The sequence below is a fragment of the Ambystoma mexicanum genome, chromosome 1q, assembly GCF_040938575.1.
Source record: "Ambystoma mexicanum isolate Mex_15411 chromosome 1q, UKY_AmexF1_1, whole genome shotgun sequence".
Taxonomy (NCBI): domain Eukaryota; kingdom Metazoa; phylum Chordata; class Amphibia; order Caudata; family Ambystomatidae; genus Ambystoma; species Ambystoma mexicanum.
Window position 1 is genome coordinate 801,523,517 of NC_090922.1, and position 27,352 is coordinate 801,550,868.

At 47.4% G+C, this 27,352-nt stretch overlaps 1 protein-coding gene across 6 annotated transcripts in view; it reads right to left on the reverse strand.

The window, feature by feature from the left end:
- The window catches only part of SMG7 (SMG7 nonsense mediated mRNA decay factor), a 1,316,737-nt gene that overhangs the window by 517,194 nt on the left and 772,191 nt on the right, over positions 1-27,352 (reverse strand). For all 6 annotated transcript variants that reach the window (XM_069641403.1, XM_069641402.1, XM_069641401.1 and 3 more), the window contains exon 14: positions 2,844-3,282. In XM_069641403.1, coding sequence (XP_069497504.1) covers positions 2,844-3,282 — 439 coding nt within the window. The remainder of the gene's footprint in view (positions 1-2,843; positions 3,283-27,352) is intronic.

The window sequence follows — 27,352 nt, forward strand, 5'->3', positions numbered from 1 at the left end:
AGTCTTAGGGTCTATACATACCTTTAAATAGCTGGATGCTCCTTCAGTGCAAGCCACTACTAGCTAAACAGTGGACCTGTCATTGCGGTCATCCTACTCTAACAATTGGTGGCGCAAGCCACTACTATTTAAGTAGTCACTTGGAAAGTACTAAGTATTGGTGCGGTTTCATTATTCTGAATTGAATGAGTGTAAAAGCTTACTAAGGCAGTGGTCCGTGGATCGAAGTAGTCTATGTAGGCAATACATTTGAATTTCTGAAGTCACGTATGCCGTGGCAAGACCATGAATACACTTAAAAAGCAAAAATAAGACCTTGAACACAATTCTTTGATGCACTAGATATTCAGATACTGCAAAACAGTTGCCTTTCCTGGCAATGAGAAAATCAGCCAGATAGCAGAATTCTGAGACTCCTGCAGTCTCTTAATTTGAAATGTTTGAACACCCATAAGAAGGGCGTTACAATAATCTAATTTTGAATTAGTCAGTTACCCACCATAGTTGGGCGGTTCTTTTCAGCAATAAGAGATAAAACAGGCTTTATAAGTGAATTGGCAGTATACAGATTTCACCGCCTGGCTGAAATGGAGACAGTCCATACTAGACTGCCAGATACACCCAAGAATTCTTTCTGCATCCGAAAGTTTAGTGGGGACCCCGAATTGGGAAGGACACATAATGCATTGTAAAGCACTCATTACCCTTTTCTTACAACCAAGTACAATGATCTCTGTCTGATGGATTTAACTGGAGTTTTTTTTCCAACCTCCAGCTTTTAATTTTATTTGCACAGGATAAAACTCTGTTGCCTCCAACGGTTGTTTGAGTCGTACATCGCTTTGGGCGTCTTCTGCATATGAGTGATAGGACAAACTAAAATTTCATCAGTGGACGCATATAAATGTTAAACAGTGGGGATAACTAGGATACCTGAGGAACCCCGTACTCCACAGGTAAAGAGTCAGAGAGATAGATCCCAACTTTAACCTGCCAAGTACGATTAGTTAAAAAGAACACAACCCATTTTAGAGTTGTGTCTGAAACCTGAGCCACCAATGACAGCCTGGAAATAAGAATCTCAAAATCGACCGTTAAAGGCCGCCGACAGGTGCAGCATGACCAGCATGCTTATGTTGCCTTCGTCAGCGGCCCCCATTAGATCATCCCAGACTGCCATAAGGGCTGTTTCAGTGCCATGACCTGGTCTGAATCATGACTGAAAAGGATCCAGAATGTTATGTTCTTCCACATAACTCTGCAATTGAACGCTCACAATCTTTTCTAAGATTTTTGCAGGCCACAAAAGGTCAGTTATTGGATGGTAATTTGAAAGAGATTTGCAATCCAATGTCGTTTTTTCATTAGCAGCGGTGTGAGAGGACTTTTATCTAAAGGGACACAACTTTGTGCCATTGAGTGCATTGCCATGCTGCTTGGCCAAATATGCTGAAATCGGGTCATATCCAAAATTAGTGTACTTCAGTTTACCCAGTAAATGAACAATCTCCTTTATTCCAACAGGAGAGAACATTAATTTAGGACATGGCGTTACCATATTCAGTTGAACATTTTTTTCTGATGTAAGAACAAGATCAATAGACCGAGCACCAATACCAGCCCTAATCACTTTGATTTTGTCCCAAAAAAAAAAAGATTATATTCGGATGAACTTTAACACATTCTGGATTGGTGAAATTGTGTATAGCCAGAAACAGTGGTTTGGTTCTGTTCTCTGCAGGATTGATTTGTTTTTGCAACGAAGAGGATTTTGCAAGTGTAATCTCTCTTTTATGTACCCCCAAGACATCAGGCGATCAGCTGTGTCTAGTCTTATGCCATCATTTTTCCTTTTTTCTATAATATTGCTTTAAACCTTTCAAATTATCACTATATCACTGATTATTATTCCTTTGAAGTTGTGGGATATTTTTAAGGGGAGCAATATTGTTACAGTAAGATTGTAGCTGTGACATAAGATTAGTATAAAGTTTGGTGCACTTGGCGGTAGATTGCACATAGAATAAGTCCTGAAGTAAATCTGTGCTAGAGAGGAGATCAAGATCTTTCTTTTGGCGAAGCAGTTGTCCGCTAGTAGATATGGTTTGTGACCGAGAGAGGTGAGTAATGGGAAATTAAAAAATTACTATGGAATGATCTGACCAGGTCACACGGGTTATTTCAAGTTCACCTAGCCATAACCCTCGATAAAGCACAGGGTACAAGCAGTGACCGCCAGTATGAGTATGGTACGTTTGATAAAAGAAGATGTAAGTCATGAATCTGCATGATATCAGAGATGTTTACAGTCAACTTCTTCAGTCACCCAGGATAATTAACTATGCGTAATTATGAGTTCTAGGATTCTCATCTAATCCATGAGGGGGCACTCACAGGAACGTTTGAGCCATAATTAGGCTTCAGTGACCACTGCCCTATGGCAAAGAAAAACTTTCAGAATAGGAGTAAAGAGTGAGCAGCAACAGCTCCTCTTGGGCAAGACGTTCATCAGAAACAGAGGAGGGGTATGAAATGGGTGGCAGAGGGAATGAGAACAACCAAATCCTCCCCTAGGATATGAACAGTGAGGGAGGGCTCTAGGGAATGCCCTAGTGTGTGTGTGTGTGTGTGTGTGTGTGGGGGGGGGGCATGGGCTCCAATGTACACATTGGGCAAATGATGTGAATTATAATGGCTTCTTTAGAAGGAAACAATGATGCTCCAGTGTGTGTTAGTAGATGTCCAACAGTTTCCTCGGTGTGCGAAGCAGAAGCCAAAAAGTATAGTTAAAGCATAAGATCTCAAATAAGTAATGTTAGTATAGATGATGCTCTATGATTTACCTGTACAGCTATGCTTTGCTTTGCCACATCTGGGACCTTGTCCAGGCCATTTCTTCTAAGATCGTTCTTCCGCTTGTTGTCCTTTTTGACATCATTCTTGTTCGTGACTGCACTCAAGCCTTTACCAAAGTCCCTTCCATTTTTGCAAAGGTCTCGTGAGGGAAAGCTACGCCCTGGATCTTTGTTCACCTCCCTTGGTTTAATGTTCTCCTTGAAGGTAACCATTGGCTTCTCAGACATTTCACAGCTGTTACTCTGGTTTCGCCCTGTAGAGAGAACAGATTTAAGTCCTGGGCCGCAGTCTGTTGAAAAGGATTCTGATGGGGAAGCTTCACGAAGGACTGGGGCATCTTTCACCTCATTTGGATCGTCCATGGATAATTCTGGTATTTCAGTTACAAAATACAGTTTTCCTTCACAGTTTTGACACTGAATTAACCTGAAAGGGTGCACACAAAAATAAATTTGTTAGCACTTAAGTAATCAAAGACAAATTGGGTCAGGTTAAAGATATTCACACAGATACAATCCAAAGCCTGAAAAGGTTTTGTGAAATTAGGACTACTACCCCATTAGCACTACATCCATAAGTTACAAAAAGCATGAAAACAGACCTATTTTGCAACAGTGCCTCTACAATGAACCTCAAAAACCATAGCCCCGTGATTAATCAACTTCTATAAAAACAGATATTTACACTCCTGCATCAATTGAGACATGCCAGCTTGTCACAGCTCCTTCTTGCCACCCTTAACAATGAATGTGGTGTGGAGAGTTGCCATGCGTACTAAAGCGCTTAATGAGTTCCCCTAGCTCCTAATACCAGCTGTACAATTTTGTCGCCAAATATACATATTAGCTCAGAGGAAACCTACCTTTAACAAAGTTTGAGCAATGCACGCTGCAGGACCTCTAGTACATTCTGGATAGCAATATCAAAGATGTAGCATACATCTGCCAAAACCCATACTTGTTTGCAGCTCCTGTGCAGTAATTTCAGCACATTACTGGCATGCACTCTTATTTCCGGATCAGAAACTGCATTGCTCAGAATTTAACTTGGAGTGTTCTTGTACGCAATGTTGCAGAGTACAAAATTGGTGAACATATACTAATAAAAACAATTAACTCATTCATAATGTGAACCCTGGAAAGCAATGCAGTTTGCCAAATTATAGTCATCGTAACAGTGCAATCTCTCCAATGGAGAGTATGTACTAAGCATTATGGTCCGTATTAGCAGTAGTTAGAGGAGAACTATCCAGCCCAGGCTATACATTGAAAGAAGAACTAATCCATAGTGGTTATTGCCACTAAGTGGTCATAAAATGACTGATTACAGGGGATGACCATGGGAAATAGTTGAAATTAGAGTGCGGATAGAAGACATACTGTGCCCCCAGTAGGCATCAAGTGTCCTTGTAATTCCTTCATCACAGACATCTGCGAAGGGCGGGGGGGGATGGACAATGGTGGATGAGGAAAAAAAAAAGGAGTGCAGAGTAATGTTCTCTCATTGACATGGCATTCCTCCCAGATTCCATCTCTTGAAATAGGCAGAGGGAAGCAAAGCATCATGTTTTTTTCAGAAGAGGTGCTGAATTAACACCATCACAGTGCCATTTGTGGCAAAAGTTACATGAACTATACTTAAGTGGCGCTGCCTGACCCTCATGAGTCCAAATCCACTTAATTTCCCCCCCTCAGATAGGCACGGAGGAATGACAACAGTTGCAAAATGCTGTGAGTGACCTACTTGTGGAAATGGCAAGTGGCTCAACGAGGGAATCTGTGTGAGGAATACTGTAGGTAACAACAAAAAAAAATCTGCTTCCCACAGATTCCTCACGCAACGCTCGAAAGCAACAACAGATATGGATGAAAGTGGAGAAAAAGAGAAATCAGAATTTAGAAAACAAACTGCTTTGGAAAAAGAACAACTTTCAAGTAATATTGCTTGACTAATAAATGCAGGAAGCTGCAAGTCAACTGTTGAGATTGATTTCGAAAATCTAGTCTGATGGACAGATTTCAGGAGGCCACCCTAGTTATTGTGAACAGGGGAACTCTGAGGTTAGCCAAACCCAATTAAGGTAAACGTGGAGTGTTCTAGGATTACGCTCAGAAGTGAGCAAGGGTGTGTATTATTCTTGTGAACTTGTTTTCCTTTCTGCATCACTACATACCTTCTTTGTGATGAATAACTTATTGTATGCATTTCTACAAACCAAAGGTGACTGTATATATGCTTGATAACTGAGTGTTGCGTGATAATACTACCTGCCAATTTTTTCTTTCTAGTGTGTTCTGGACCTTTAATAGAGTATTTTTGTACTCTGTTTAAGTGGAATTATTCTGTGCTTCACTGTGTAGGCTCATTGTGGACCCCTGAAGCTACCCCTCACTGATTACGCCCAACAAGGGTGAAACATCTCTGGGGAGGTTTGTGGTCTTGTGCAGAAGGGATGTGACCCTAGCAGTTTGGGCTGGACTGACCCTTTTGGGGGCGGGACCAAGCCTTATTTGCATATTGTCTTTCCCCATCTGTAATGGCTTGGCGGGATGAAAATTGATGGTCTGGAGGGTCGGCCAGAGTTGTGCCCACCTTTATGTTTTATTCAAAACCTTCCAGCCATTAACTGTTGGTTTTGCTTACAGCCTTTAGGGAACTAGCCATGTATAGTAGCCAGATGCGGTAAATGCAAAAACGCACAGTAAAAATACTGAAAAAAATCATAATTTATCTGCTGCCACCAGCTGCTATTTAGGCACGTATCAAAGTAACTACAAAATATCTAGTGTAAAAGACTAGAAAGATATAAAAGTATCCCCACTGTACTGCAAGATGCTGGATGGACTATTAAAAAGTTACACTAACAGGTACAAAGTTAAAAAAAAAGAAAACAAGAAAACATCCCAGTATAGATAGTACGTTTGGGGGTCCTTATAATATGGACGGAAAGTTGCCTTAAAGAGAAATCTGTCCTTACACCAGCTCCGGACAAATATCCAACACACCCCTTTGCTCCAATGCAGAGGTTGCCACTTGACACCCTGTGAATGAACGTAAAGGCCTGGAAGGACATCCTAGTAGGTCAATTGATAGCAAAGGTTGATGCACAAATCTAAAGAAGTTTATCAACTCTTAACTCCTTGGGCATGGCAATGTAAAAACTAAGAACACTCTTAGGGTCTGGTAGGGAGATTCTCCTATGGGTCTGTGCTCAAACCAAAATAGTCAACTAAATCTAGACAAGCCTTACTTTCACCCCCCCGCCCCTTGTGTCTTCCACTCAACCAGGGTAGCCATTGTCAAACAGCCAAAGTACACCTTTTAAGTGGGGGGTGGTTAGTGTCTGTGCTTATTGGATCATGGCCCCAACAGTTGGGGTATTTCAAAATGGCAAGAATTAACCATGTCCTTATGGTACCAAGTTTTACAGTTTGTTTATTTATTTGGTAAAGCGCACCAAACCCATAAGTAACTGGGCACCGCAGATACGAATACTTAAAGCTTGGTTACAGGATACATAAAGTCAACATAGTACAGGCAGGGGAGATTATTCTTTCTCTCTCTCGATATCTCTCTCTCTCGATATCTCTCTTATAGTAATCCATGGTTGAGATGGATCAGCTTTGATAGGCTGAGGTGTAAACTGGTCCTGAAGATGTGTGTTACTCCAATGTTAAGTATAGGAGCCGATTTGAAAAAACAGAACTTTCCATAACAACCTTGGGGTTGCTGTGGCTGCTCCAGTGGCAACAGAGGCTATTCTTTCACGAAGTACTGCTGTGGAGCCATTGGTGACGCCATTGACTCAAAAAGCAGAACTACTGAAGAGCAGCAGGTACTGTGAAAGTCTGATTCATTGAGGCACACCTCTGATTGAGCTGCCACCTATCATTCACCAACCCCAAGGACTGATTACTGGCCTAACAAATGTTGGGACCAAAACAGACTGCCATTGTGGGCTCATGTTATGGAGATGTATCATGTTTATGCGTCATCCCCTCTCCTAGTGAGACCCCCAGCACTTTTTCCTTTCTATCCTGAATGAGTGGAGCCTTTTTCCACTCTGTCATTCTTATTCACTCTTACTTTTTTAAACTCTGTTCTATCTGTTTTACCTTTAATATTTATCTTTACTCTTCTCTATATACTTCTTCTCTAGCTAAAGTGATTTCTTCTTATGGTCTATGCCACAATTTATATGCTTATGACACCCAGCTTTTCCTTTTTTCGCTTCATTCTCATCTGACATTCATACTCTGCTATCCTCATGAGCAACGGCCATCAAATCATGGATGTCCTCAAACTAAGTCACACTTAACACTGCAAAAACAGAAGTACGCTTTTTCACTTCTGCGACCATTCCCTCCCCTAACCCTCATTTATTCATTTCCCCCCCTTCTCAGCTTGCCATTTTATCTACTGCATGAAATCTGGGACTCTACTTTGACTGTGTGCTATCATTTAAATATCACATTTCAATCTCCTCTCGACTTACTCCCTTAAAATCTTTTTCAATTCCCCCATTAGTGTACTCTTTGGTTTGACCATACGTGACTATATCCTGTGCTCTACTCAATCTTGGTTGGCTTCCTTTTCAAGCATAACTCAAATTCAACTTTCTATCCCTTGTCGTTAAATCTCTCTACGGTCTTACCCTGGATTACCTTTCTCCCCCACCCCCTGTTCTCTTCGCTCTAGCTCCCAGTTTCGTCATGTAGTACCAGCCCCGACCCCCGTGCCCAATAACGCTTTCGCACATTTGCTTTTAAGACATGTGCGTTTAACTTTTGAATATTCTTTCTTTATCCTCGAGTAACTACAGTTCTTCTGGATAAAGCCCTCCTAAAACTTTAAACTATGAGAGACTGGCACACAGTACCGTATGTGGAGTGCCAAAGCAATACCTAGTATCCCCTTTGTCTCTGCTCCTGTGACATTTTAGTCACAGACAAGCTTCTAGTTATGGCTGATGGCAGTGGACGTGTTCTACCAACTATTGTGTTCTTTTTTACAGCAGATGGTTCACAGTCTCGGTTGTGCACAATAGGATCACATATATTCTAACTTGGTGGCTCCTTCCTTTTTTCGCCATTTCTAGCGTGGTTGTTCTTTGTTAGCCCATCTACCATTCTGGGAGCGGGAAGTCTGTGTGTGGGAGTGTGTGCATTTTGCCTTTGGCAGGAACCCTTGGGTGCCCCTGTCTAGGCTCCAGTGTGTCTGGACAGGCAAGTGAGGAAGGGGTTTTTCACTCCCTGCCCCTTTTCTGCCTCAGTGCCTGAATGGAACCGGCCCCCACTGGGGGTCTGGCTGTCCTGATTAGACAGCCAACCACCCCTTTCTTTAAACTGTTGAGAGAGATTGCAGAGGAGTGTCTGCTGAAACTGAATAAAAGGTGAGGTTCCTGAGGTGAAAGGCAAGTCGACCACTGGAAACTGAAGTAACCGAATAAGACAGACACCTGCAGACCTTATCCAACACAGCGAAGCGACCACTGCTTTCCTGACTGTTTTCTATGAGACAGAGGAGCTCCGAAGAGGACTCCAGCCATCCCTGAGATGAACTACAACCAGATCCATCTCCTGCAGTGCTGTGACTTTCCAGAGCTGCAGACCAAGAATACCAGGAGACCTCTGACCCAATTGAAGTACATAGTCTTAGAAAGGCCAAGTCCATCCAAGTCTTTGCTGAGCTCCAGGTAAACCTCCAGAGACACAATCCAACTCATCCAAGACCCCAGGACTCCACAAACCGAAGATTGATCTGGCGAATCACGTCCTTTGTTGGTGCTGCAGCAAAGGCACCAAATCCGCAGACTGACCAGAAGAGTAGAAGAAATCCGTGCCAGAGTTCCTCTCTGGAAACTGCAACAGAAATATCCTACTCATTGTCCTGCCTTTCGTCACCAGAATAAAGAATCTGAAGACAGGGTCATAGCTGCTGCACAGAGGAGAATTCAGCCACAAACATGTATTCTAATGTAAGGTACCATGGGGAGAAAAGGTATTGCTTATCTTAATACAGGAAGTCGCTCCAGAGCGTTGGAGTGCACATAGGTGTCCACTCTTACCTCTGACCCAAGATGCTGCTCGTTTCCTTTTTGCAAGTGTAACAGGTTCTTCACCGTTGAGTTAGTCTTCCAGTATCCTTACCGAGAGACTAAAAGTAACCACTGGAAGTTTTGCTGTTCTGCTGCTTTGTTAGACTTTGAGCCGGCCCCCGAACTGCCTTTTTGCTAGGGTTTGCGAATTGGACTTTAAAAGCCTAAATGTGCAATGAAATGCCTCTAGAACCTTAAGCTCTGCTACTGTTTGACTAACCAACTGTATTCCTTCCAAAGACCATCGTATGTGGTTTTGCCAACTCAATGTAAATACCGTATTTCTTCTGTCTTCCGCAAGTGCGGGGTAGTAGAAACACCACAATAGATGTTACAGCGTTTGACACTAATGACAATTGTAACCGCGAGTAACTACAAACTAAGCAGTGGCCTTTGAAAACTATCTACAAGTAATCTTATGTGTTCTGGTGTAATGTGCCAAGTATTTAAAAACATCTCTGGAGTAAAAATAATAAATATGACATACATTACGCATCATAACAGTATTTCTGATGGTTGTATCTGCATAGATTCACATAAAGTGCATATATTCCGACATCGAGTGGTAATCACAGAAGGTGTAAGATGTCTTTGTTCCTTCTACTCCAAAAGGGGAGGAAGCGTGAGCGCATGTTAGGGAGATTTATCATTATTGTGCTTCATCCCCTCTCCTAGTGAGACCCCCAGCACTTTGTTGGACTTCTGGACCTTTGTCTTTCAATCCTGAATGAGTGGAGCCATTTTCCACTCATTTATTCTTGTGGGCTCTGTATTTTGGGACTCTGTTCTTTGTGTTCACCTTTACTATGGAGTCCGCCTGCTCCATAGCTCTTAAAAGGGATCTGTGTTTTTCGATTGCAGCACACAGCTCCCCATGGGCAGTGTCGCTGGGCACCCTTAGGGTCCTCCTTTAATATTATTTTTCTATATCCTTAAGTAACTAGAGTTACTAAGGATAGGGAAATACTTTGTGTCTCTCCAAAACTCTAGTCGAGATTGGCACACACCACCTTCAGTGGAGTGCCAAAGGGATACCGAGCAGCCCCTTCTCTCTGCTCCTGCAACTTTTTCGTCACCTACACAATCACCTAGTTATGGCTGGTGGCAGTGGACGTGTTCTACCAACTATTGTGTACTTTTTATACCGCAGGCTATGTCCATAGACCAATAGTGCTATTGTGCACCCAAGTACCAACTTGGGGCCTGCCTTTTGTTATTCGCCATTACTAGCATTGTTTTTTTGTTAGCCCTTCCTCTACCATGCTGGGAGGGGGGGAGGTCTGTGTGTGTTTTGCCTTTGGTGGGAACCAGTAGGTATCACCGCCGGGGCTCCAGAGTGTCTGGGCAGGGAGGAAGTAGGAGAGGAGTTATCCACCCACCTGTCCTTTGTCTGCCAGAGTGCCTGAATAGGTCCAGCTCCCACAGGGAGTCTGGCTGTCATGATTGAACAGCCAAACGCCCCTTTCTGTAAAATGCTGAGAGATTGCAGAGGAGTGTGCTGGAACTGTATAAAAGGTGAAGCTTCTGGCGTGTAAAGCAAGTCGACCACAGGAAACAGAAGTAACCAAAGAAGAAGACTACCAGAGACCTCTGCAGACCCTTTGCAAGACTGAAGCGATCACTGCTGTCCTGACCCCGTTTCCTAAGCGACAGAAGAATTCCGAAGAGGACTACTTGCCTTTGGATGATGGGAACAACCAACCCCAAGACGAACTTTAAAACGAGCCATCTCCAAGGTCCTAGGAGCTTCCAGAGCTGTAGAACCCCAATACCAGGAGCCCTGTTGCCCACTTCGAGTGCCTTGTCGTTGAAAGGCCAAATCCCTCCAAATCTTTGCTGAAACTGTAAGAACACTGCAGAGATCCGATCCAACTCGCCCAGACCCCCTCACCAGAGTGTGGGACTGCAGGAAGCGAAGATTGACTGGGTGATCTGTGTCCTTTGTTGGTGCTGCTGAAAAGGCGCAAAAACCGCTGAGTGAACCAAGAAGTTGATGAAAGCCTTACTACAGGTACTCCCACGAGACTGCTGAGAGACACCGTCCATTGTCCTGCCTTTTGTCATCAGACCAAGGAATCCAGAGGTCGTGTTTAAAGCTGCCACATCGCAGAGAAACAAACACTTTCTTCAAGCCAAATGTACTGTGGGGAAAAAGGTATTGCTTGCCCAATTCCAAAAAGTCGCTCCAGAGCGTTGGAGTGCACGTAGGTGTCCAGTGCAACACCCTCTTACCTCAGACCCACGCTGCTGCTTGTGTCCTTCTCAAGTCTGTTTGTAGGTCTGCTTTGTTAGTGGCTAACTTGCTGCTTCAATAACTGTAGACAGGAAGAAATCCACAGGAACTCTTCATACCAGCTGATCTCAGTCTGTTTCGGTACTGGGCGCCTGGATACCCTCTAATTTAGGGCCCAGATCCCTGCACACCCAGCCACACACCTGCACTGCCTCCCGGCAACCCTTGCACTTGGGTCTGTGTCTGCAACCCTACAGCCCTCTCCTGCACTTATCAGACACCTGTTGTCTGCGCCCTATTCTTGCACTTGCCACATGCTGGCCGCACTACCCGTTTGTTGGTGATCACATGTTCAGCACTTTCCACTCCTCCGCTGACCCTTGCACTTTCCCTTCCTTCTTCCCTGCACTTGCAGGTTCTCAATGTCACTGGGCCTAGTAAGATCGTTTTGTCCCTCCCTTGCCTCATCGCGCCCTAAAATACTTGTGTATGGACGCAATATAAATACAATATATCATAATTCGCTGTTTGTCAAGACTTTAATTCCTCTCTTAACTGCCATTAGCTAGGATTGCGTTTTTGGACTTAAAAGACATGCCAGCCAAAGAAACAGTCTTCATGTTGCACGTGTCTGGGGTTTCTGTTGGTACTCTTGTTCAGAGGAGAATTGCCTAGCATTTCGGTGCTGGACTGCACCAGGGCAGGACAAAGACTGATATGTTTGGGATATTTCTTCTCTGTGAAAGATAGTGAGCTAAAGAATCTGAGTAAGTCTCGCGTAACCAGGACTAATATCTGGCAGGGGGACTCCCAGGACCCCCTTGTTAATTTTCATGTTGTACTAACCACTTATTTTCCTCCCTTTAGGTGACCTTTCTATATGAGTTTGCAGAGTAAATGCATTACCGTACGACCTGTTGAAAACCACATGAGTGCGCAATAACCGATAATACGATAACACTCTTTTCCCTTTCTAACATTGCTACAAATCTAACCGCGAACAAACACAAAAGTGAAAGTGCCCTTTCAAGTGTATTATCTAGTATTCTTGAGTGTGCAATCATAAACATCTGATGTTTTTAAAGTGATGCTGGTGTAAATATAATAAATATATATCTTTTAAATAAATATATGTGTAAGTGCTTCTTTGTTTTGCCTGTCTAGCTAAGATCCAGTGTACGTACAAACAGCTCACATCTACCCTCTTAAGATAAGCTTGACTGCTCTGCCACGCTACCAAGGTACTGAGCTAGTATAGACTGATACTAAGAGTTGGGGATATACAAACCACTGGGATAGCTTACTAAAGTCGTACTGCCAGTAGGACTTTAGGAAAAATCCCCTAACAGCGCATGTGAATCTAAGCAGATACAACCATCAGAAATAAGATTATGGCGAGTAAGGTTTAAATTAATTACCTCCAACTATTGTTCTCCAGCATTGGTCTGCATGGATTCACATGCTCATGAATATTTCCGGTCAGGCTGGGAATCCTTGGTAAAAGAACAAAACTAACTTTAAAACAATTTCTCCTCTAAACCAATCACTGTCCGCTGGGTCATACTCTCCCCCTCCCGGTATACACGCATTTCGTCGAAGTATTTTTCATCGTGGGACTTTTCATCGCCGACCCTTTCATCGCCAACATTTTTTTTAGGGGGTGGGGGGGGGGGGGAGGTGTTTGTGCGGGTTGGGGTATGATTATTTAAGTAAGGGGGGGTTTTGGTGGGGCGCAGCCCCCCATAAATAAAAAAATAAATAAAAATGTTGGCGATGAAAGGGTTGGCGATGAAGTCCCACGATGAAATTTCGTTCAGCGAAATAACGTGGAACCGAATGACAGTCCTCTCTGTAAGCCCTGCCTCTGGCAGCCATCTTCAGATTTTTTAAGCACGTAAAGTGGAGGTATTACCACAGAAGGGCCGTAGGGAGGGTTCGCAGGTGAATCCATGCAAGACCCATGCTGTAGACATTAATAGTTACTCACTGCAGTGACCAACATACTCCTAGTCCCCTTTCCTCCATACTGCATGGGGCGTCCCTCGCTAGGGACGGGAGATGGAACCTTTTTCACGAGAGAATAAAACCTTACCCTTTAAATTTAGAGGGGCACAGCTCTGGAAACATGCGCTCCCCTGACTCCGCCCACCGGCGCCACTCAGTCCCCATTGACACGATATTATTTAACATTGCCTAATGACACCAGTATTAGGGTGGAGGATGGTGGGACATATGGAGGAAAGGAGACTAGGAGTACATTAGTCACTACGGTGAGTAACTATTAATTACTCTTACATCCTGTCCCCTTTCCTCCATACTGCATGGGCGATTACAACAGAATAAAGCCACAGGGTGGAGAGGAGACCCTTCTTAAGAAAACAGATTCCCAAGAAATGCCTGCTCGAAAGCTACATCTGACTTCGAGCCGGCGTCCAAACAGTAGTGCTTACAGAAAGTCGAAGGGGTGGCCCAGGTGGCCCCCCTGCTGATAACTTGCCATGGCACCTGCCACTGGAATGCAATGGCAGTGGCCTTGGCTCTGACAGCGTGGGCATGCATGTTGGCTGGAAGTGGTTTATGCTGCTCCTCATAGGCCTCCTTGATGGCCAAAACCATCCACCTTGCTATAGAGGCCTTTGATGCCTGATAACCATGCCTTGACCTCCGCCGTCCCTCAAAGATGACAGAGCGTCCGACTTGCGGTAGCCCTTGGTCCAGTCCAGATAGAATTTCAGAGCGCGTCTGACAGACAGTGCAAGACCCTATGAGCATCGTCTTTAGGGTCGGCAAAAAACATAGGTAAGACGATCTGCTTGTTTAGGATGGAAAGCGGAGGCTACCTTGGGTAGGAATGCGGGGGGTGTTCTCAGAACCACCTTATCCTTGTGAAAAGTAATATAGCGTTCTGAAGCCACCAGTGCCCGGATCTCGCTGACTCTGCGGCCAGAGGTGAGGCCCATCAACAGAGCTGTTTTAACCGTGACCAGCCTGATGTCCGCACACGCCATTGGCACAAATGGTTTGTGCGCCAAGGCGCCCAACACTACAGGTCCCGCACAGGGTGTGGTTTCTTGATGGGAGGAAAGCCTGGCCAGGCCTGTCAAATGACGCTTGACCACCGGGCTGGAGGGAGGAGGAGAAGACTTCCTCTTCCAAATTTCTGTAGGCCCCTATGGCTGCCAGATAGGTGCAGCATGCATCCACCTGCATGCCAGAGAAGGGTAAGGTGTGCAGAAAAGGAGAGTACGTCATGCAATGTGCACGTAAAGGGGGGGGTGTCAATCTCCTTAGAGTCGTCCCAGTGACAGAACCCAGACCATTTACTCTTGTACTGGCTCCTAGTAGCTTTTCTCCTAGCGCCCTGAATGATTTCTAGGTTAGCCTGTGATAGACCCAGGTGTTTCAGCGTGACTTGCTCAGGAACCATATTGCAAGGGCCAACTTCTGGGGGCAGGGTGGATGACCCTGCCACTCTGTTACGCCAGGAGATGAGCTGGGCCCAGCGGCAGGTGAATGGGAGGCTTGTCCGAGAGGCTGGGAAGCTCTGAGAACCATGGTCTCGTGGGCCACCAAGGAGCCATCAGAATGATGCTGAGGTGACATGATTCCTTTATCTTGCAGATCACCCTGTGGATCAGGGGTGTAGGAGGGAAGGCATACGCTGTCATGTCGCTCCACGGAATCTGAAAGGCGTCGCCCAGGGGTCAGCTACCGGAAGGACCTGCCCGTCCGCAGGTTGCAGTCCGTGGACCACCATGTGAGGTCCGGGTGTATAAAAGGCGGAATGCTGACCAGCTCCGCTTGGCAGCCCTGCTCTGATTCTATGAGGCCAGGAAGTGCAGCTGCAATCTCTTGAGTCTCGTATAGGGTACAGCCAGTCGGACCGCTGCCATGATGCCTTATAAGTGTTGGTACCACCAGACCTATTGGGAATCGGTCGGGCTGGTCACATTGGGAGATGTATGGCAAGAGGGGATCATTAAAGATTTCGAAGAACTGGGAGAAGAGGCAGGTTTGCACAGAGGCCAATATGTCACGTATCTTAGGCTAGTGTAGATTATTCGTAAAACCTGGCCAGAGACTGTACTGGCGGAGGAGCCAGACGTCCTAATGGGAACAATATATGACATATCAGAAGGAGGGCACGAGATCTCTAGACTGTATGAGATGGTGATAACCCGGGTGGGGAAGGATTTGACTCATTTGAGGCTGGACTGGGAAGCGGAGGTGGGGGCACAGATGACCGATGGGATGTGGGAACGTGCTATGGGATACCACAAGGTGTCCAGAAACGCCAGATTGCAGCAGATACAGTTATACATAACGCATAGAGCCTATATGACCCCGAAGGGAATATCTAAGTTTGTAAGCGCAGGAAGGAAAGCATGCCCAAAATGTGATGAAGATGCCGATATGACACACATGTTCTGGTCTTGCCCAGTGATTGAAGCTTTTTGGGGGGAAGTGGCATGAAAACTAGCGGATAAAGGGGTCACGCTCAACATAGATACGGCCTGGGCCTGCATATTGGGAGGGTTTCCCAGACCACGGAATACTAAACATGTTGGGAAACTGATGGACCTGGCATATGTGCTTGCTAAAGGAAGGATTGCCATGGGCTGGAAGCAGTGCCACAAGCCACGGGTTGAGGTATGGTGGCGGGATTTGCAAAAATGGGCGGAGGCTGAAACGGTAGTGTGGCAGGAGGCATGTAGCAAGTGCGGGGAAGAAGAAGTGGGTAACCTGATGGCTTGGAGAGTCTTAATAACAGGACTGTTTGGCACAATAATGGATTCTGCAGCTTCGGAATGAAGCTATACCCGGCCACGCGCAGCAGATACAGAACGAGAAACGCAAACAAGCTCTTGAGGAGGGAGGGATTTGGGGAGCAGTAATGTGCGTTAATTGATGTTCACAAGTCTGTTGTGAATGCTGCAAGTCTGGTTTGTATTGTTTATTTGTTTTCAAAATAATAAAAAAACCTTTAATAAAAATTTATTTTTTTTAAAAAAAAGTGTTGGTACCACCAAGCCATGGTCACTTCTCAGGTGAGGAAGTAGTGGCCCTCTTGATGGACGTAACCTTGTCCTCCGAGGGGAACACTCTCGGAACTCGGGTCCATATGAGGCCCAAAAAAGGTCAAGCTCTGCGTAGGTTGCAGCCAAGACTTCTTGAGGTTGACCAAAAATCCCAGCTCGTGGAGTGTGATCATAAGGGTGGAAGAAGGGTGATGAACCACCTCCGGAGATCTCTCCCCGATGAGCCAGTCGTCCAGGTATGGGTGGACGTGGTGGTCCTGCACCCTGAGGAGGTGTCATGATGCATACCCCCAGGCATCCAGACCACGTCCATCAGCCCCGGGAGCAGGCATCATGTTGCCTTGAGAAAACCCAGCAATCCCTGCTAGGGGCTATCTGGGTTCAGTCCTGGCGCCAATGGCACTAGGCTCATATGGGACATCAGTCCTGGCGCCATAGGCGCCAGGCTCATAAGTGCACACTTACCTGATGCAGACCATGCTGCAAGAAGATCCAAGCCCATGTGAGGCCTGGAAGGGACTACTTTACCTTAGAGACTATTTTGTTACTCGGGTGTAGTCGGGAAGGAATACCTACTGGGGACTACTTTGGAGGCTATTTAAACCACACCCGAAGAGCAGCACACGCTTCGCATTATTCTGCATCCAGCAGCGTAACGTTCACCGTGCCAGCAGCAGCATCCAGCCTTCTGCCACGCCCACCTCGAACCTGGAGCACCTAGAAAGAAGGAAAGAAGCAAAGGAACAAGAGTATGACCTGATTTCTTACCTGCTCCCAGATTCATCGCATCTTCAAACCTGAGGAAAGACTGTTTTAAAAGCGTTGAAGCGCCAGCAACAGCGCTGCGCCATACTCACCGTTCCACGCAGCACCTCTTCGATCCGGCGCTGTCTCCATCTTTACATCGCCGAATACCGGCACCCAAGGGGGACAAGAAACAACAAGGTGAGCAGAGAACAGACAGAGACAATCTCTTTAGCCGCCATATGCTTACCTGATTTTATCGCCGGAGGTATTATTCATCAGCAAGCCACATCTTATGCCGCACCTGTGAGAAAAGGAGAAAGCAGCAAGTTTAACCCTTGGCATTATTTACCGGACAGTGTTGGGTAACAGACTTTTACCGGAGCGCTTTCAGCTGTCAATCTTCTTATTGGGTCAAAGCTGCAAGATAAAAGAGGAATTGGACAGGAGTGAATTCCAGACATTATGAACTCTTACGAACTATATACTTACGACTCTTCGCAAGGACCTTTTGGAGTCAGGATTCGTCTACAACTCTTCAATATCTTCAGGCCAGTGAAGTAACTGGTCATCAACATCAACGTACTTCGCAGGATGGGGGGCTCATCCTTCAAGAATATAAGGTGAGATTGCTGAGAGGGCACTTCAGAGGTGATTAGAGGGGAGGACAGTGGGGTGCCATCACTTGAATCCACAAGTGGCTAAATCCATCTCTCCACTTGTAGGAGAATATTTCTACGGGTCAAGCAGAGAAGAATTGGAGGGGGGATCCAGTCAGTCATCGCTGCACTACGCATCACGTGGGTGGAGGCCACAGCAGTCCGGGTTCGACCGACGCCCCTGTGGGAACCAGGTGAGCGTAACAGGAGGGCTGCCAACACCGTCATGAGCCTTGTTAATAACCTGGGGGCTGAATTGAGGCCGAAGGGTAGTACCTTGTATTGGAAGTGGCAGCCCATGATCCTGAATCGTAGGAAGGAACAATGCAGCTGCCAAATCGGGACGTGTAGATAAGAGTCCTTTAGATCCAGGAAGCACATCCAGTATCCCCTGCACAATGTCTCAGCGATCATAACCATCTTGAATTTTTGAAGAGGGAGGTAGAGGTTGAGGGTGGAAAGGTCCAACACAACTCTCAGGCCAGCCTGGTGGTTCTTTTGTATGGTGAAATTCCTGGAATAGAAACTCGATCCTCGCTGGGAAGCTGGGACTTCTTCCACGGCCTGGCTTTCGAAGAGAGACCGAACTTCCGCCAACATAGTTGCTGTCCCAGTCTGTGGGAGCGGAGGAGAGGAAGGGACCTCTAGGCAGTACCCTGTCGATACTATCGTAAGGATCCAGGGGTCTGCAAATTTCTGATGCCAAAACTGTGCGTGAAGGGCAAGCCTGCCCCTGCCCCCCCCCCCCACTGGAGACATGCATACCCAAAGGGACGCGTCATGCCTTCTTTCCCTCCGAGGGTGTGGCAGAGGAGGGGGACTGAAAAAAGCCCTTGCTCCCTCCTTTTGTTTGCACCGGTGTTGACTCTGCAAACGGTCAGGCTGCCTGGACCTCTGTTCTTGGAAGCCGCGGAACCCTCTGAAAGTCTGCCCCTTGTCGGAGTGTTGATGTGACTGGGTGTACGCCTTGGGCGTGGCCTTTGTAAGGATAAAGACTTGGCAGTTTGCAAACTGTTTCTCGTTTTTTCTAGCTCCTCATCCGTGGTGGAGTGGAAGAGGTCTCCCCCTCGAATGGAAGGTAACTGGATGTCTGGGCTAAATTTAGTGGCCCAAAGCCAGGCAGTCATTCTCATGTCCGTGGCGATGCATATGGCCCGGCTAGAGGTGTCAGTGTGGGCCACGGTGGACTCCATGTCTTGTGCCACTATTTTAGCCTCTGCCAGTCCTGCCTTGAACCGTGACTGGCTCTGCTCTGGATGTTCTGGAAGGAAGTAAGCTACTTCCCGCCAAAGCCTCTGGTTAACGGCTGCCAGCATGGCATCTGAGCTAGACTGACAAAGATGTAGCAAAGTGTTGGAATAAAGCGTCTTCCTGTACGCCTCCAAGATAGTCTCCTCCTTGCCTAGTAGCGCCGAGGACGAGGTGGCCGAGATCGGCTGCGGCTTTGAATAGAGTGACGGTGCAGCAATCACTGAAGAGTTTGTTTTGTTTGTTTATTTTATTTGTATAGCACTCCAGGCCCAGGGGTAGAAGGGCGCTTAAGAAGATGGTTACAACAATATTTTGGAGTTGCATACTTCGTACATACATACTTATAATACATATATAACAAAATGGAGTACAGTTTACAGTTTGAATAGCATACAATTATCAATATACAGTTTCCATGTACAGTCTTATACAATACATGAGGCAATTACCGAGTAGGGGTGTGAGGTCGGGTGTTAGTGAAGCTACTCTTTGTTTAGGAGCCAACTGATGACCTGCTTCCTGAAGATCTGGAAGGACTCGATAGTTTTCATGTTGAGGGGTAGGGTGTTCCAGAGTTGGGAGGCAAGTAGTGAAGCTGGCCCCTCCAGCTCTTTTTAGGTGGAATCTGGGCACTGTCAAGCATAGAGTGTTGGGCGATCTGGTGGTTCTGGTAGCAGGTTTCATGGTAAATTTGTTAGCTAGATATGGTGGTGCTAGGTGATTGAGGGACTTGTACGTGAGGCAGATGGTTTTTAAATCGATTTTCTGGCGTATGGAGAGCCATTTGCAGGCTTTACTGGTAGTGGAAATGTGCTCTCATCTGGGAATGTTGAGGGCTGCGCACAGAGCGTTATTCTGTAGTACTTGTAGTTTGTTGAGTACGGATTGGTTGGCACCTAGGTACAGGCTGTTGCAGTAGTCCATTCTGGATTGTATGAGGGCTCTGGCGAGGGTGAGGCCGCTGTTGGGTGATAGGAAGGGTCTACTGGCCCCAATGAGTTTGCCGGTGTAGGCAGAGGCAATCATATTGGTTTGTTTGGTAAGGTTGGTGTTGGCATCCAGATAGAAGCCGAGGGTTTTCACGCTTTTGGCAATAGGGATGGTGTGACCATCGATCGTGATGTTATTGTAGCTGGGATTGAGTTTGGTTAGGGTGTTAGGGGAGCCAACGATAAGGAGATCTGTCTTCTCCTCATCGGTCAGGCATGCCATGTGAGGCCATCCATGCCTGAAAGATGGAGAATATTTTGTTGATCCGGGCGACGTCTGCTTGGTAATCGCCTGTGATGGTGAGGAGTATCTGGGTGTCATCTGCCTAGTTTGTGTAGGTGACACCCAGATGATCCAGTTGGTCAAATGGAGGCTTTGTAAATATATTGTACAAAGTGGGGGATACACAGGATCCCTGTGGGACTCCGCATGTGATGGGGATGGGATCTGCTGCAGATGTTGTTGAGAACACCCGCATGGTTCTGTTTGCCAGGAAGGATTGTATCCATGTGATGGCAGAAGGGGATAAGTGGGCTGCGGTGGCTAGGTGACTGCAGAGGATTTCGTGGCTGACCAGGTCAAAGTCCGCGGAGAGGTCTAGGAGGAGTAGAATTGTGGCATTGCCTTTATCTTTAATTTCATCAATCTGGCTTTTGAGATCAACAAGGGCATTTTCTGTTCCGTGTTGAGGTCTGAAGCCAGATTGACGTATTTCTAGTGATTGGTTGGATTCCAGGTATTCCTGAATTTGGATCTAGGCGACTGTCCAGGATTTTTAGGTGGAATCAAGGGATTGTTTTTTCAAAAGTGGGAGAACCCATGATTGTTTTAGGTTGCTGGGTATGGAATTATTGGTGAAGGATAGGTTAATTAGTTTGGTGATGAAGGGGGAAAGCTCTCTAGCTGCATCTTTTATGATCTGGGCGGAACATCTGTCTCCTTTGCAGTTTGAAGGTTTTAAGGAGGTGATGATTTTTTGAACTTCAGTAGTGGTAACTTTCTTAAACGTGAAGGCCAAACTGATGTGGTTGGGCATGGGTGGGCTGGGGTTGGTGATCTTGTTATTGGAGAGTTGCTGGCGCTTGTCCTCAATTTTGGTTTGGAGTCCTGAGATTTTGTTGTTGAGGGCGTTTTGGATGCTAGTGCACCAGGATTTGTCTTTCAAGCATGGGTCTGGAGGTGGAATAGGGTTTTCTAGTTCCTTTAGAATTTGAAATAATTCTTTGGTGGAGGATCCTGCCTGAGCAATCCTGGTGTTGTATACCTCTTTTGTGGTGTGAATTAACTCGTTTTTGTTAAGTGAGAATAGGTTAGTGAGGTTGGATTTATTTTCCCCGGTGGGGTTAGTTTTCAAGGTGTGTTGTGCCTTGGCTTTCTTTTTTCTGAGTGATTTGAGCTCAGGGCTGTACCACGAGTTCAGATGAGCTTTGGGTTTGTCTTTTCGTAGCTTCAGGGAGGCAACGGTATCCACTGCTCTAGCCATGGAATTATTGAAGGTGTCGACCAGCAGGTTTAAGTCAGCGTTGGCAGGGAGAGCATTGAGGATGGGTAGGATCAGTGGTAGTAGGGCTTCAGCAGTGATGTTGCGTTTAGTCCTAGTGGGACAGGCTGGTGCTAGGAGGTATTTATTGGGCAGTATCTGCTTAGTGTTGATCTCAAGAGGAATCATGTGTTGGTCAGTCCATGCCAGAGGTTGGGGCTCCTTGCAGGTTGTATTGCAATTGTAAGTTGCTACCCAGTCGAGGGTTCTGCCCTTTAGGTGGGTGGTACAATGAGTTGTGTGAAGTCATGATCTGTTAGGACGTTGGCTAGGGATGCAGCATGTGCATCGTGAGGGTCCTGGTAACCGAGGTTCAAGTCCCAGAGGATCATAATGTGTGCTGATGGTTTGGAATTTTTAGTGATGATAGATGTGATGTCTTCTTCAAAGACTCCGGAGGGGCCTGGGGGTCTGTATAGGAGGTGGAGGGTGATCGCGGTTGTGGGGGAAGTTTGTAGCTTGGCTGCGAGTATCTCGCAGGATGTAAGTGAGACTGTAGAAGCTAATCTGAGGTCTAGGGAGGCTTTGGAAATGATTGCTACACCTCCACCTCTAGCGTTAGGTCTATCCGCTCTGAGGATAGACCTAACGCCAAGAGTGTGGTTGAGGGTGGGTCAACAGCAAGAGTATCCCCTTCCATTTGCCTATACTTCTCGTCCAGGCTTCGATTGACAGGCTGGGCCGAATGGGGCTTGAGCCACCCCTTTTTGGCCAAGGTGACAACGTCTTTCTGCATCGGGATTCCCGTTCTAGCCATGGGGCGTAGAGTGAGGACCTCTGCGAGTATCCCCCCACCTCCGGCTGTTCGACTTTGGGTTGAGGAAGGCCCAAGTACTCTGCCAGACCTGCGAGTCGTTCATGGAAAGCCTTGGCTGACAATGGCGTGTCGGGGTCTTCTTCCTCATCTGTGTCCACCAGGGCGTCTGGCTGGTCCGGAGCGGGCAGAGGGGTGCTGGGCACCGAGGGTGGAGGTGTGGCGACCGGAGCCGGAGGCTGGTACAGAACCATGTTAACTGTGGGAGGCAGGGGAGCTGGAAGCGAAGGGCCTGCAGCGCTGGAGCCATAGAAGGAATGACTATAGGTGCAGGCGGAGGGGCCTGAGGGAGCAGGTCAGTGATTACATCCCCAAGGATGGACCCCATCTGAAGAGAGCTCATGAGCGAGAGGAACTTTTCAAAGAGCCTGTCCTCGGTGGGGTGGCAGGTGATATTGACGGGGAAGCAGGCAGCTGCTGAGGCCGGTGCATACTCGGTTTAGTTCTTTGCGGGATAAACCTGCCCTGTGCTGCAGACTGATAAGCTGTAGGCCACGTACCTGGTTGACACCAGTGCCACCTTTTAACTCATTGTCTCACCAGCTCCGTTCCTTGGGGAGGTATCGGACAAGCGGCCATCTTGTGTGGCGCAGCGGCCATCTTGTCGAGCTACAAGCCACGTGCCGAAGTCTTGGTGTTTGGCTAACTGGGCCCAGGCTCCACCAGGACTCTTGGCGATGGAGCATGAGACCTACCCTGCACCTCAGGCCGAGGCCTGGCAAGCGTGTCGCGTCGGCAGAGTTGCCGGTAGTGCTGCATGCAGGAGCAGGCATGGCCATGTGACCGGTACAAGGGTGTAGCCCCTCGAGTGTACACCCGGTAAAAGAAACTTGCAGTCCCTCAGCACTGTCTCCGGAAGGATCTACAGACCCCTTAGCCTGGCAGCCGGTAGCTAAATTAGCCTCAGTACCCGTGCTGGTGGGAGAACCTGAGAGGCTCCTCCCATCTGGGCATTACCTTGGGAAGGAGTCGCCACCCTTGAGGGGTGCGCTGGAAAATAGCGGCCCTCCTTGGGGCCTTGACTTATGTCTGACGAAGACCGTTTTCCCCTGAACATGTGCCTGGAAGGCTTTCAGGGCTTTGAACACAGTGAGCAGTTCTAACAGGTTGGTGCGATTGGACGCTACTGATGGGGACCACACAACGTGGGCTAAGAGGTTGAAGGAGTTGAGGCATTCCCCCCCCCCCACCCGACAGGGATGCGTCTGTGGTGGGAGTGGCCTCTATTGCGGGGGTGGTAAAGGTTTAGCCCTGCAGAAGGTTTTCCCTTGATCACCACTGCAGACTCTGAATGAGGGCTGCCGAGACAACCACTAGATCGTCCCACTGGCTGATGGACTGACACCATTGGCTTGAGAGCCACTCCTCCGTGGAGCGCACGCGCTGACGAGTGTGATGAACTAGGAAGATGCAGGAGGCCAGCAGCCGCATGGCCTTGCGAACGGTCACACAGTGACTGGCTACATAGCGAGGGATCTGGAACAGCATGTTTTGAACCCATTTGTTGGAGGGGAAGACAAGTTTGTTTTCTGTCCGAAACGGGAACCCTAGAAACTATTGGACTTGGCTGGGGACGAGACTTGATTTCATCTCGTTGATAGAGAATCCGAGGTTGAATAGGAGATCTACTATCCTCTTGGTATTCGGCAAGCATGCTCTGCACGAGTCCCCTGCTATGAGCCAGTCGTCAGGGGTAGAGATACACAGAGATGGACTGCCTGCGCAGGTGAGCCAACTCTACCACCAGTACCTTTGTAAACACCCTTGGGGCTGAGGCAATGCCGAAGGGGAGAAATTTTAACTTTTAGTGCGTGTTGTCCATCATGAACCTGAGGTACTTTCTGTGCGCTGGCAACATCGAAATATGAAAATAGGCATCTTTCATGTCCAATGTGGCCATGTAATCCCCCTGCTGCAGCTGCAGCAGCAGCGGGATTACTTCCTGAAGAGTGGTCATCCTGAACTTTTGTGGTCCGACATACCTCTTCGCAGGATGCAGATCTAAAACAGGGTGCATGGTTAGATCCTTTTTGGGTACAATAAAGTACACTGAATACCCTTGTTTACCTGGAGATTAGGGATGACTTCCATGGCACCCTTTTCCAATAGGACCTGAACCTCTTCCAAAAGGATGCGCAGATGGTCTGATAACCGGCGACTGCTTCTGGGCAGAAGGTAGCTGAAGTACCTCAATACAGTAGCCGGGGCGATGGTCTCGTGTACCCACTGATCTGATGTGATCCCCTCCCATGCGTGGGCAAATTATCTTAGAAGTCCCCCGACTGGGAAAGTGTGGCAGGGCACCTGTACCAAGTCACTTGTAGGCAGAGGCCTGGGATCCTCTGGAAGCAGAGTTCCTGCCCCCGCCCTTTCCCCGAAGAAAAGCTCTGTTGGGATTCGAAGTTGCCAGAGGAGCATCGTCCGGAAGCCCAGTTGGATCCTGCCGAGCCATATTGTGCATGGGGAGAGCGGGAGAAGGACTGCCCACGAAAGGACCGGTGGGCGTTGAAGTTGCCGTGCTGGACAAAGGGCTTAAGCAAACTGACTGAGCAACTGAAGGGTCTCGTGTTCCTTTTTAGCCATCTGCAACTGCTTTCCCGAAAAGGTTGGCCTCCTCCACTGGCTTGTTCATCAAGGAAGCCTGAGTCTGTGGCTTCTACTGTGAGGTTTTCTAACTGGGTGTGGCGTTTCAGCAGGGTTCCTTGGGCGAGGGTACACCCCACAGTTTCGGCAGGGTCGAGTGTTCTTGAGGATATTCTGGGTGACCCATCTACCTTCTGCGACCACCACTAACAGGCGGGTGCATGTAGACTCTGCAACATCTTGAAGGCCGTCCTGAACAAGGCCCCATTATTAAGTTTATATAGCGCTTTACACCAAAGCGCTTTACATTATAACACGAATACATAGAATATGATAAACTAGAAACAATTCAAACATGAGCCAAGCCATTAAAAAACTGTATGTAGAGCAATTTACCTAGGTGAAATCCGAATGAAGGAGGGAGGAGGAGTTTTAAGGGGAGCAGAGGAAGTGTAAGAGGGAGGCGATAGTGTAATGGCGTGATGAGGAAAGTCAGGAGGGGGAAAGAAGAGATTTCAAGGGGGCGCGGAAGGAGGAGTAGGAGGTAATGGAGCGGATAGAGATAGTTAGGGAGTTCCATTGTAGGGGGGACAAGGAGTTGAAAGGAACGGAAACGAGGTGAAGCACAAGGGGAGGGAGGAACAGTAAGTAGGAAGAGATCAGCAGAACGGAGGGAGCGAGAGGGGGTGTAGAATGAAAGGAGAGGGGAAAGATAGGGGGGAGCGAGTTCATCAAGAGATTTAAAAACAAGACAGAGGAAGTGACATTTAATTTGGGAGTGAAAGGGAAGCTAGCCAAGGTAAGAGCGAAGAGGAAATGGAGTCATGAGGAGCAAGAAGACAAAGGGTGCGGATGGCAGAGTGGTAGAGGGATTTAAGGAGAGCAAGATGAGAGGTAGGGAGACCAAAGAGGAGAGAAGCCATGAGTTGGGGAAAGGAAAGGGAGGAGTCAAAGTGGTGACCTGGATTGTGAGTGTGGGCAGAAATGGGAAGTTTAGAAGGGGGAAAAGTTAATGAGGGGGAGAGGGAGGGTGGAGCGTATTGGAGGGAAAGAATAGGACTTCAGCCTCATCAGTATTGAAGAAGAGAAAGTGGGATGACATCCAGTTTTTGATAGTAGTAAGACAAGAAGAGATATTAAGGTGGAGGTCAGGAGAGAAAAAGCTGGGTGTCAGCGTAGAAATCGTGAGAGATACCGAAGGAAGAGATGATGGTGGCAAGAAGTGAGGTGTAAAGTGAGAAAAGAAAAGGGCCAAGAAGGGAGCCTTGGGGAACACCGTAGTCCAAGGCGAGAGTAGGGGAGGTCTGACCGCCCCAGAAACCGGCAAAAGAACGATTGGAGAGGTATGAGGAGAGCCAATTGAGGACAGAGCCTTTGAAACCAACGGAAGACAGTGTGCTGAGGAGCAAGGGGTGATCAACGGTATCAAAGGCCGCAGAGAGGTCAAGGAGGGCAATGACAGAGGATTGCTTAGAGTAGCAAGCGATGACAAGCGAGTTGAGAACATATGTGAGAGCAGTTTCAGTTGAGTGTTTAGGGCGGAATCCAGATTGTGAAGGGGGAAGGAGAGAGAGAGATTGAATCCGAAAGCAGAGAGTTGGAAATAGGCTAGTCGTTGAAGGAGCTTAGAGAGGAATGGAAGAAGCAAGAGTGGATGAAAGTTGGATGTAAGAAGCGGGTTGACAGAGGGTTTCTTCAAGATGGGGATGATGGTGGCGTGTTTGAAGGCTGAAGGGAAGGTGGCAGAGGAGAGGCAGATATTGAAGGAGGTGGTTAAGTAGGGAATAAGAAGAGGGTAGATCTTAGGGATAAGGGGGGTGGGAAGGGGATCAGTGGGGGCAGCAGTAGGGTGAGTTTTGGAAAGGAGGAGGGAGACCTCAGAAGGAGCGACAGGAGAGAAGTCAGATAAGCAAGCGGAGGAGGAGGTTGGGAGGAGGAGGGGGAATCTGAAGGGGAGCAGAGAATGATTTGGCGTAGGGAGAGGATTGGAGGAGAAAAAGTCAGCAAAGACGGAAGGAGAGAGGGGAGAAGTAGCTGAGAGGTCAGCAGTGGGCAGGGAGAGAAGACGAGATAGAAGAGGAGAGAGGATAAAGCCTCATTAGCTGAGAGCGCAGAGAAGTCAAGAGGGGGGAGGAAGGAAGAGGGAGGAAGAGCAGCAATCGAAAGAAGGGCTAAAGTTACGGCGATCCAGTCGAGAGAAGGAAATGGGGGAAGATGAGGGAGTGGATGGAGGGGGAGAAGGAGAGTATAACATGATCAGAGATAGCTGGGAAGAGTAGAAAGTGGGGAGTGGATAGAGATAAAGATGAGGTCAAGGGTGGAGCCAGATGAGTGGGTAGGAGAAGTAGGAAGGGGAGAGAGGAGGTAAGAGTCAAGGATAGAAAGAAGAGGGGAAGGTTAATGTCACTATAGCTTGCAAGGAGCAGGATGTTGTTGGCAATCCTGGTGGAATACGCTGCAGAGGTGAAAACATGCTTGCCCAGGACATACAACTTTTTGCATTCCTTGTCAGGAGGAGGTTCTGACGAGGACAGTTGTACCCCCAC